Source organism: Lutzomyia longipalpis, chromosome 3 (assembly GCF_024334085.1).
Source record: "Lutzomyia longipalpis isolate SR_M1_2022 chromosome 3, ASM2433408v1".
In the NCBI taxonomy this organism is placed as follows: Eukaryota; Metazoa; Arthropoda; class Insecta; order Diptera; family Psychodidae; genus Lutzomyia; species Lutzomyia longipalpis.
Window position 1 is genome coordinate 883,891 of NC_074709.1, and position 12,791 is coordinate 896,681.

The window sequence follows — 12,791 nt, forward strand, 5'->3', positions numbered from 1 at the left end:
TCGCTTACATGCTCTATCGTAATTTTTCGTGTAATTTTCCACTTTGCAAATTGTCTGCCACACACAAAACCCCATGTATCAATGTTTATTCACTGTGTGTTCACGAATGTTGTCACGAAACATGTGACATTTGTGATTCCTCTGGTCACTTTTATATCCACACAGTCCGCACACACAGTACTCGCTGTTCATGGGTACTCCACCCATTTTACTTGGTGGTGGATTGGGTCAACGAAATAAAATTGTAAACATTTTATTTGAACGTGCAGAATTGGGGAGGAGGGTTTAAAGTATCCCCAATATAGAAACACATTGTCATGTGAAAATGTAAAGTCAGGTGAAAAGCTCTTAAGAGGAAACTTTCGTGTGCAACTCTATCCGATGCTTTTGTTGCAGTTAATTGTTGCTAACATGTACGATGGCGCCAAGGAGCAAGTTCATACTATGAAGCACCTTTTCTAAAATACTACCCCTGAAGGTGTATGAGCTTTTGATAAATTCCAGTCCTGCAAACTTTTGATAGTTGTAAATTCTGACCGACCTCCTTGTCGTTTTTGGAAACTCCATCACAGTGTGGGGGGGTTAAAGACAAAAGGTCCCACAGCCATGTGTTGGGGGCGCACAAGAGGGTGAATATATGTATATATGTATGGAAAGCTACACGCGAATGTTTTGCGGTGCAGTAACACGAGTGGACGAGCAATATAGGGCGGATCCACTAAACTTTGAGCTCTTCACAGTGTCGATGGTACTTCCCACCTGACATTCGGGTGGCTAATTTACAAATGTAGCCCAAAATGTTGAGTGGGACACAAGTTGTGGCATTGTTTGTCGATATCAATGTACAAGGGGTAGAGATAATAATATTGGGAGCTTGTGGTCAGCCGCATGCAGGATGAATTGGCCGGATGCAAAAAGTAAGGAACTTTTGCACAGCATGCATTAACTTCAAAACCCTCCCTGGAGTACCATTGTACACGATGGTGCCTGAGCTTTGATACACTCATTCAATTCTGCTGTATATTGTGTGTAAGTTCCACTTTTGCCAAAAGTGGCTCCAAAATTGGACACTCGCCCTTTCACTGTTCCATTCTTGCTCATGTTACAGCTTCAGCGTGCCAGTGTAGTTGCAAAAATATGCAAATTATGCGTCCAGGAAAGTTCCTCTGGGATTGTGATTAAACTTCAATGGTAATAAAAAAAATTTAGTTGATTGAATTTGTACATAAGTAAGTTATATGTATTAGAATTTGTTAGAAGAATTAATTAATTAAGGATTTAAAATTTTTCCTGATTAATTTTTTTTAGTCTATTATGATTAAAACAATCTCAAAGTTTTTTTTTGAATTTCTTTCATGGTTTTTAAGTCTTTTCCCGAATTTAATCTTTAATCTAAAATTAAAATGATTTTCCTAAAAAAAATGCTTGGGGATTCCTTGAAATTTTTTCATGCATTTTCCGGAGTTATCAATATCTTTCTAAATTTCAACATTACCAGAACTTTTATGTTTGACATTTCAATTTCCTTATTGCATCCATTTGATTCGAAAATTTCACTTTATTTTTAACCCAAAATTATTAACTTCCGCACATCGTGACGATTTTAAACATTTCATGTTCCTCTTTTGGAGCACATACTCCCAGAAAATGGTCTCTCATTTAGAGAAAGACGACGAAGGAGGGGGCATTCTATGCGCTGTCTGGGCACCATTAATGGTTGCATTTAACAAAGCTCCCTCGGTTTGCATTTTGTATAAACAATGGCGTATACCGAAAAATTCCTTTTAGCATGCAAAAGCCACATTAACACTTCATAATGATTATTTTCTATAGCATTTTATTCTTGCAAAATGGAAGTGAAATTAGCTTTTCATGATACCCTTTTGGTGTTTTTCACTTTAGCTTTTTCCACATTATACCTAAATACTTCACATTAGCTCTCCATTCAATATTCTACCAATTACACCTAACAACCAATTGCATCCCATTCTGAATGAATGCATAACTTTAACTACAAAAAAAACTCCTCACAAAGTGATTTTAATTTTGACACAAAACTATTCTGGGAATGCAGCGGAGAATTTATTGTTGAAATTTCCTTGAGGAAAGTAGGATGCAATTTAAGACCACTCGGAACTTAAAGTGCTGTACGAAAAGACTTCTTATTCACGCAAACTAAGTGGGTAGTAAATACCTGTAAGGATTTCAAGACATTCTTGTTTCTCTTTTGGTGATGAAATACCAAAGTTTGTCAAGGAGCTTTTTTTCTTTTAAAGGAAATATCCGATTTTTTTTTAAATTTTTCTTTTACATAAAACGAAAACAAAAATCATAAAAATTCTTTGGGAAAAACTAAAATAAATTTCTTGTATGGAACGACTACACAGACTACATATACCCATTTAAGGTTCTCAATAGGAACTACTTAAACTTGATATATTTATGTAAACGATTAAATTAAAGCTAAAAGGATATTTGCTATGGAAAAGCAAAACAAATTGAAAATCTTAATATATAAAGCTGAAAATGTTTGTTTGTCTGTCTGTGGCACATGAACTCCTCCGAAACGGCTGGGCCGATCTTGATGAAATTTGGTAGGGGGGTAGAGGGGGTGAATACGAGTTGCAAGCGCTATATGGGATTCCGCCCCAACCCCCCTTTATAGCGCCCCCACAGAAAAATTGATTTTTTCCCATTTTCTACCTGTTAAAGAGTCAGATAACGGGATTTTTTTGTTTTAAAAATTTTTCGGGGTACCGTATTATTCATCCCCCTACTGATATACGCCCTATATTTATAGCTTAAAATAGTGTTTGCTCACACGTGATTGGGGGCTCGGGTTGACTAGTTTTCATATAAGGAAATCAAGTAGAGGTACTCCTACACACACACCTAAATATAGGTTTTCCGACGTCCTTATGCAATTACCAACAAACGTCGCATGAGTCAGATGAAAACTTTACTGCACCCACAAACTTTATCGATGCACTGGTAGAGAGGAATAAGTTTTGATCAAGATGGATAAAATGATGTGATGATGTTAATGTTTTGTGGATCTTGGTGGCTACAAGGAAGAGTTGGAATATACGGTGATTAAACTCATATGGAATGAAAATTTTGTAGTATTTGTACAATTTGTGAGGTGAATATGGGTGAAGTTTTGTGATTATCACGTTGCTTTTCGATGCAGGGATTTCACTTCCCCTCCCGAAAATGATGATGGAATTTAATTCAAACTATTTAATAGAGATTTGTGATTAAACAAGAATCATTAAATTGATTTTTTTCTCCTTTTTTTTTAAACAAATATTGTGAAAAATTCTTCTGTGGTCACAAGAATATCAAAAAACTTTCAAAAATATACGAACACAGAACAGTACAGTGGTGCTCTATAGTAGGACATTTTTGATTTATCAGTTTCATTTGATGCTGAGAATTTTCTAGGTCTTTTCTATTGTCTTTTTTATGCATTACGGACACTATTAACTAAACTATCGATATATCAAATTTTCTCAATTTCCAGCATCGCCGGAAAGTTTCAATATCACCTGAAACTTGAAGAATGTTCTACTTCAGGACATCACTGTATATATGGTTTGAAGAGGAGACGAGCTTTTCCTTTGGAATGTATACGTACACCCTCCTGAATTTGTGGAAACTCAATCTTGTTATTTCGTAATGTGAAATCTATCATTTCAGTGTTTGTCTGAGATTGCAGGGAACGTCCCAAATGCTTCATGTTGCTGAAGGAGTATCTTGAAACTTTGATTTGTGCTCGGTGATGTGAAATAAGTACATAGTACATGCATTTGGTCCATCGTGCTAACATCCCTTGGCAGATTATTTATTCCAAAGAAGAGTATTAGGGTAAGTTTTGTGTGAGTTTTTGTGGTTTTCTGCATGGGTTGAATATGATTTTGAATTTTCATATGTATTTAGCTCAAATCGACCTTAAAAAATTTTCTAATGCTCAAAAATAAATAAAAAACAACTACACCCCGAATAAAATGACCTAAATAGAAGATTTTCGATTTATTCTTCTTCACAAACAGAGAATTATGCAAAGTTAGAGAAATGCCCGTGATGCACATTTCCTCCAAATTGTGAGGAAGAAGCACGAAAAACTAATCGGAAATCATTGAAATTGCATCCCAATTTTCTTGTCCCGAAAGGCAAAACCATCTCCTTCACCCGAGTCCACTTGCCTTTTGGACATACCCATGGTGAAAATTTATACACACAACGAAAGCAAATAATATAAAATGCAAAATGTAACAAAGTGGAAATATATCAAGTCTCAGGGAGCATTTTCCACCGTCAGAACTGTGTGAATGTTGAGGCGAGACAGAAATATTTCCTCGTCCTCCTCCCCACATACATAGTACACCCCTATGTATGTAGCACGTTCTGGGTGAGGTGCCTTTTTCCCTGGGAAAAAGAGGGCACACGTAAACGAATGGAAGGTGTTCTGGGGTAATGTTTCCACAACTTAGCATAGAAATACATACGTAAATGGGAAAAGGTGTGAAATATTATACTGATGCAAGTGTTATTATTTTGGAGCATCGATGCGAAAACATCGGATGTGAAGTAACCCCTAATCCCAAATGCAAAAATTCTCTACAACCAAGAGAGGAATGATATTTAAATTCTATCGATTTTTTTTGCCATATTCCCGTGGAAAAGTTGTAAATGTGAACATATTGAGATACTTTTTATCATTTTATTTCCATATCTCCCAAAATTTAAGAGGGGTCCATTTAAGGGGAGGTTTAGTGAATAAAATTCAATGTTTGATAGCTTTTTGAAAAATATTTATGGTATAAAAATGATTTTTTTTAGAGGGAAAAAATATTCTAATAGTTGGGAAAAATTCCCATGGCAACATGTAGTCAATGTTATATAGAAATGTCTGTGTAAATAAATACAGATATGTGATCCTAATTAGCGAAGTACCAATTCTTTCCCATAAACTCCACAATGGACACATTAAGGGGTATCTGGTACAGCATAAAAAGGCCCCGACACACTCATTTTTCCTTCCTCCATGTGCATTTTCCCATCACCAACACCATCCTCCTGAGCTTTTAATCACCATCTTCGACGTAATGAGAGAGCTTTTATTAGATCCACCACACACACACACACATACAACCACAAAGAAATAGAGCGAATGCTCTGGAAGTCATTGCATTAATACGGTTTGATCCAACCATTTCTTATTGCTATTGCAAAACTTTTATATGAACCGAAGAGCAATTTGCCTTTTCCATTTACATTTTTCCATTCACATTCCCTGGGAACGGGCTCTATACGAATATACGTATGTATTCCATGTAGGTTTCCATGTAGGTAAAAGTTTTCTGATACTTTTGTCGTTAAATAGCAAATTCACATTTTTCTTTGTTATGTTTTAACAGACGATAGACTCGGCTCATTTGCCTTAAGCAGTAAAATGTAGGTGTATCCCATTTTCTCAGCACAAAATCGAAACAACATTTTAGGTGAAAAGACGGAAAATCTAGTGGAAAAAGTAATTTGAATTCAGAGATTTTTGTTAATTAATTAAATTCGATTATTAGCTGTGATTTTCTTTTATTTGTTTTGAGTATTCAGTGGCTCGATTATAATATGAAAATCAATTTTTCCATAAGATTTTTATGATTTTTTTTTGATTTTTTATCTTTCCTCGAACTTTATAGGAAAATTTTTACGAAAAGTTGGTTTCAGATTAAAATCTGTCACTATTTTTCTAAAGATTCTCTTAAAAATATTTTTTTCTTCCTTAAAATTGCTTTTTTGTTTTTCTTAATTTAAAATCCAGCATTACATAAGGATAACCCAATAGAATTTAAATTTATTTTAGAATCGAACCCAAAATTGAAAATAAATTAAATGATTTTCCTTTGAATTTTCCAACAAATGCAAAATTTTATCAAAAATCTTGCAGCGAAGTATATATTGTAAAAAAAATTGCCCGAGGATGTTATGTTCTCCCCAAAAAAAAAAAACTTTTAGCTAAAAGGAAAAGCTTCCTGAGGGTACAGAAGATATCTTCCAAATGGGATAGATCAAATTCCTTTTGCTCTAAAGTGAAACTTGAACGTGATGGTGAGGCAAAAAAATATATTTTTGAAGCATAAGAGAATTTATGTAGAAGGGAAATTAAATTTCCTGTATCAAAAACACCTTTTTCTGTGTGTGCGCGCATTTTTTTGGTGTAAAACATGACAAAATTGAATTTTTTAACGACTCCACAACTCAAAAATGCGATGGAAATTGAAGATATTTTCCACATAAATTTTCTCGCGTGGATATTTGTTTCATCAAAAAATCGACAGAGCAGGTTGTTAAAATATTCCCGTGCATTTTTTGCAAAGTTTTTTCTCTCGGTGGTGTTTATTTTTTTAAGGCCGGGAAAATCTGTGTGTATTGTGGGAAAAAATATGTAAATTCCTAATAAAATATTACGCAAATCCTTCACTAAATCACGCGATAATCCCTGTTTTTGTTGGGGGAGGGAGGGCAAAAAGAAAACACAAATAAGGAGATCCGCAAAGCCCGCAAAGTGACTTTGTGGCACCCACGAAAATTGCAAAGCTTTCACGGGCACAATTGTTCCCCATTTTGCCTTACTTCTCACCTTCGTGTTTATGTTTTTCCTATGTATATTCTTGCACCTGAACAATCGATAATTGGCAAAATAATGTATTCCCCTCCAGGGAGCTCAGTCGCCCACCTTCAACCCTCTTTTTCCCGGGCAATTTTCATTTAAGAGCTTTGTGTGCTTCTAAACGCCCATTTGTGCATCTTATCGCTGTGAAACACCTTCGTACATGAGGGGCTTCGCAGGTATTGATTTTCCAGATTCCTCGTCACTGTCACTGCGTCTCTAGGTGTTAGGGATGTCTGCTAGAAAAATATCTTCTCTCCCCCCATCCTCGCATTCCCAGTGAGACGAGCAAGATGATAAGTCGGACTTTTTCCACCGCAGACACTCGACGCGAAGGGTGGCCCCTTGCATCTTGGCATCATCATCATTCAGCGGGGAAAGATCCACCCTCGCATCCGCACTCTATTTATATACGATTATCTTACGCACAGTCGTGTGCTTCCTGGCTCCTCCACATCCATCTCCCGTTTATATGGAGCGAATTGGGGTGAGAGGGTGCACGAAAGATAAACCGGGAATGACTTTCGCATCCCCCACACAGAGATTCAGCAAGCTATTTTCCTCCCTCTGGCGCAGTGCTTTCTTAGCAAAAATTTGTACAAAGTGTTCCAACGAGTTGTTTGAGGAGTGAAAGATTGAAAATCGCAAGAGGGATCAAGAGTAATGCAGTCAGAGTTGAAAAATCTTGATAATTCGTTTAAGGAAAATTTCATTTGAAAAATATTAAAATTCACGAGATTTACTCTTTGAATTTTCTCAAGTTTTATTTCATAAGTTGTTTTACTATGCTACTTATGCAAAGCATAAAAATCACATAGAATATATTATTTTTTTTTTTAACGAAAATCGAATGAATTTTAGAAAGATTTTTTGTTTAATTTCTTGACACAAGATTCAAGAAAAATTGTTTCGTTTTATAAAATTCTCATTTGCAATTATCTAAATTGGGCCTAATTCAGCGACCAAGAAACCCTTGAAATCTTTGAATTTTGTACTGAAATTTCAAGATTTCAAGCGAATTTCAAGGGTTTCTTGGTCGCTAAGGCCCATTCTCTAGAAAAAGCTTAAATTTCTCTCCAAAAAACCAACAAGAAGCTTTCATTCACTTGAAAAATTATCCTATATCTATAAAATTTATCAACTCTGCTGCAGCATTCGGGGAAAAATAAATGGATGTGGCAGGAGATCTGACTTTATTTCTATTCCTTTGATAGGTCTATAATAAAAATTATCACGTAGTTTTAGTTGGGATGCTGCACGTATGAAATATTTTCCGTTCCCGAATATTCCTCCGTGAATTGCATTAGCATTATTTAGTGGTTTTCTCTGTGAATAAACTTTTGGGGAGTATATTATACTAATATGCAATACGGGGTATGATGGAGGTTATTGGTCGTTTTCGGTGTGAGGTCCTTGCGTTGGAGTTTAGCGTAAATGTGCTTCACGGTGTTAATACAATAATGAGGAAACTTTGACACTATAGCACGCACAATATGTAACTTAATTTTCTTCCTTCCATATCCCCTTTCATATTTTCCCAATGTTCTTGTCACTATGTGTTGTCTCCCATATGTATGTACGTACATATAGCTGGGTTTTCGGTATATCGCGTTGTTCTCTTTTTGGATATATAGTGTTGTTCGAGATTTTCCCCATATAGCATTCCCATTGTACCAGTTGAAAATGTTTTAGGAAAATATGTTGTATACATATAGATCGCATTGAATGGGATAAAGGAGCGAATAGCGCAAGTTTCAGAGTCCTTTTTGCACTCTCACATTGAAACCCTCAGGAATCCTCCTGGGTAGAGTATCTTGGTACATTCTCTACCCTTGCTTTGCTACCCCTCTTCCTGCCTTCATAGCATTGAGATGGAAATATACAATGTGCAGTGATAAAATTCTGTAACAGAAGCTGAAGCAGATTGTCTAAATGTCAGTAAATTGAACGAACATCGCGAAAGATTTCCCCTTGAGGTCCTGAAGAATGTGTTCTGTGTGTGTAAATGGTGGAAGCTTTAGCGAGAAGAAGCTTTCTGTGAAAAGCCATCGCTCTGAAGCTTTCCTGAATACAGTACATATAACGTCGTTGGGTTAAAATATGTTTGAAATAATAGAGTACAAATTGTAATAAAACGAGGTGAGATGATTCCTTCATGGATGGGCGGATATCTCATGGCTTTTGGCAGAAAACTTTTTTGAATTCACAATTTTCGTGATTCATGTCAAGGGGGGTGTGGAAGATGAGAATGTCTGACCGAAACTTTCTCGTACCAAGAAAATATATATAATTCTCCTTTTCCTCTCTGTCATTTCAACCGAGATATTCCACATTTCAATTATACCCATAAATCTTTCATTCTCCACCCCAAAAAACTTTTCATCGAGTTGGAATTTCAGCACTTAATTAGCATGAAATTTGAGCAACAGCTTCACGGTGATTTTTTTTTTCTTTAGCCCCCACTTTTTGGTGAAGCCTTACGTGTGTAAGAGAGATCTTGTCAACATACCTGACTTTTGCCTTTTGATACGCAGTTCGTGGTGTCGTACCCAGTTGGTTCCAGCACAATGTGATCCTTCTGGAAAGAGAGAAAGAAAAAATAAGGAAAATCAGATGTGTGTCAAGTGGAAAATGGCGTTGAATTTCTTTTGATTTATTTTCTTGGTAGATAAACTGAAAATTATACGAATAAGGCAGAGTTAAATTTCATTCGTGTATATTTCTTTTGTGGCAAAGAAGATGAGCTTTCATCAGGAAATATATGGCATAGTCTCCGGGGATGAATTTTTTAAGAATATTTTAAAAAATTGAGAAAATAAATCTTTTTCTCTGTAAACTAGAATTTTATTTTTTTAACTGTTTTTTGGCCTAAATGTAGCCAAGAAAAAGTTTTAAAAAAATATGATGATGTCGGGATTTGAACCAAAAACTATTACCACGCCAATCTAACGTGCTAACGATTTTGCAAAATACTTCAATGACTTCAATGTTTCTTTCAATGTCAATGGTGGCTCTTTTATAAATTTCAGTTGGTTAGCACCATATTCACTGAATGCAGGTACAGAGGGTACTGATAGCTTTGTCAGGGAAAATTGTGAAAATTCAACCTATGTGCTTTAGTTTAAGTGAGGAAAAAAACCCATCCCTACTGTGCAATCACCACCCATCCGTTTTTTGGTGATTGAGTGCCGTCGAAGGGAAATCCGAAGGTGTTTTCAGCCACTCGTCCATCTTTCCAATTTCCCAGCAAACCCAGTGGCTATGTTGGTGTCGAGTTGATTAAAGTTCCGGTTTTTCCATTCACTCCCGCTGGATTAATTCCTCAGCAGTATTTTTGCTTCCTTTGCTGTACTTTAGCGCTTCTCTTGTTCCACGAGCAATCACCTACAGCAATTTGTGTATTTCCATTTTCCGCCACTTTCCCACAGAGTCCCCTTGTGGCATGCGGGGTGGGCGGAGGATTGGGGAAAAAAAGCAAGAGGAGAATCCTGCAAATCAGTTGAGGAGATATATACTCAATTTCTCTATGTGGTGGAAATTATTAAGTTCCTTTTCGCTATTCTCCCTATTGCTGCTACATAGAGAACAAAATTATTCTTTTCTGCCTCTTTATAATTGCAAATGTACCAAGAGAAATAATTCTATATTAGATTCTCATTTACTTGGCGCACGCGGGTGGCTTGCGGGGGTCGTGGATGATACTTTGAAGATGGAAACAGCGATGGTGTTTCGGAGTGTCGCTGCGGGGCAACTTGGTTGGTATATTATTAAACTTATAACGTCTTAAAAATTTGTATTTTCACTGTGTCGGAGCTTTTGATATTTTCTTCTTTTATACTTCTTTTGCGCGAGCACACACTTTGCACCAAGACGCGGGCAGGAGGTGTGGGAAAAACAAAGCGTCTGGAATTTCATTAAATTCCACCATTTTCATGGAAATGACTACAATTTTCCATGATGGGAAATTTATTATGGCACCCATTCCGCCATCGTCTTTCACTTTTCACCCCACGCGCGCCAGATAGGCGAAATGGTGTGTATATAGTTTTAATTCGCTCCATAGAATTTCGACCATGGCACAAGAGGGGTGTGAGTGGAGCATCCCTCAATGGGCCAGGTGTTCTCAACGTGCGACCATCTTATCCTCCGGACGGCCCATTAATACCACCAGCATGGATGCCAAAGGAGACGCCAAACGGTGGAAGACTATGCCGGTGGTATGAGTGGGAAAAACAAGAGATGACGCCATCAAATTCAATTCATAGGAGGCAGCTTTTGGTGAAATTAGAAAATTAACATATTTATCCCTCAATCCCACACCCTGTTAAAAAATATTCTAATGACTTTGAGGTGATTTTTATTCACTCGAAAATCACAGGAACAAAAACCCCCATTGAAGCCATAGATTGTAAAATTTTAAATTGTAGATTTGGCGGAAAATTCATTTGAATATCAAAGAACTCATCCAACACAATAATGAGCTTTTCACCCCGTCCCCCTTATTTTGCTTCGCGATACTCTATGGTGAAATAAGCCCAGATGACTTTCCATAGCCAGGGCATGGGAGATGGGTATCCCACAGAGACGTGACAAATTGAATTAGGTGATATTTTCATGGAAATTGTAGTTGAGAAAATCCCAAAAGAAAATGCACAAAAGGCAACCACGTATAATGGAGCCCTTTGTCGGAGAGTTTCATTTCCTCATTTGGGAAACCTTTCATGTTTTATATCGACATTACATTCAAGTGAATATATTTTGTAATTTTTTAAATTTATATAATAACTGTGATGTGTAGAGTTACATTAGATAATTTATACTCACTACAGACTTTAGGAAAAAAATAAATTCATCACCTTTTCTTTAAGATAAAGAAAAGTTTTGCATGGGAAAATTGGAGATTGATAAATTACCTACATAATAGGGGAAATTGGGGCTCATAAAGTTAAAGAAGCTTTGAGAAATAGCTCAAAAAACATAATTTTCAACAGAATTCAGCAATTTTGTAGAGCGAAAAGTTTCCTTAAGAATCATTGCTTATTTTCCTTCCACAAATCTTAAAGATTTTTTTCCTACAAAATTAGTAAATTAACCCCTAGCTCCTTTAATTTCCTTTTGTATAATAATAAAAGAAAACAATTCTTAATTTTCCACACCATATTTGAACCAAAAACATTCCACAAAAGCATTGTAAAAGCGATTAAGAACAATTCTTTTTGAAAGAATGAAAATAATTTAAATGTCTGTTGAAATATTTTGTGGTTTATTTTCTGGTTTGTATTTTGTATGAATAATCCTACAGCTCCTAAAGTTATCCATTGGCACAACAAGCTATAAAGTTTATTGAAAAAAATAAACCTCCGTGACAACATTGCAAGCAAACTACTCCGCAGAAAACAACCCAACTATGGCTAACCACAGTGTGGTAGAAAGTAGCGAAAAAGAGTTTTCCATTCAATGGAAAGAGAGGGAAAAAAAAGAAGTCGCAATGAAAATGCAAAAGGAGTGTAGGTACTTCAAAAACACTGTCTGGAGCACATTAAATGCTTGTGGAGGATGGAAAAAAAGTGTGGGAAATGAATTTCTATATTCTCATCTACACGCCGGAGTAGAACCCCCCGCGCCATCCTCATCGTACTCGTGTTCAACTCACCCCATCGTACCTTTTTCTTCCTTGAGACGTGTGTGTTGCGGAATACAGCGTGGTATCCGAGGTTTTGACAGAAACAAAGTGCCACGATGAAGTGAGCAAAAGTGTTTGTTTGCAATTTACCCCGCCACAGCCTGGGGCAACATAAAAATTTCCTCTGCTTGGGAAAAAGGGGTGAAATTGCGGAATGTGATCTCACCCCGGTATAGCCTCATATACAAAAGATGGGCTCCTGTGCTGGAGATGGAGAGGGTAGGGTTGCAAAAATTGAAAGAGAATAACTCCAACATTTGTTTCCATCCACCCACACACCGGAACACTTCACTGCAGAAACGCGACTCTTTTGTAGCACTATCCGGGAGTTTTTTTTTATTGTTGTTGCACCCATATATACTGACTTTCAATTTCACTTCCTAATTGAGAGGATGAGGAAGCAATTTCTTCTTAGCATGGGATTGGAGAATAATG

The 12,791-nt window shown here is 36.5% G+C and overlaps 1 protein-coding gene across 4 annotated transcripts in view; it reads right to left on the minus strand.

Annotated features, from left to right (window-relative positions):
• Positions 1-12,791, minus strand: part of LOC129793963 (semaphorin-2A) — a 256,900-nt gene that overhangs the window by 25,736 nt on the left and 218,373 nt on the right. For all 4 annotated transcript variants that reach the window (XM_055834509.1, XM_055834507.1, XM_055834506.1 and 1 more), the window contains one exon: positions 9,183-9,251. In XM_055834509.1, the coding sequence (XP_055690484.1) occupies positions 9,183-9,251 (69 nt within the window). The remainder of the gene's footprint in view (positions 1-9,182; positions 9,252-12,791) is intronic.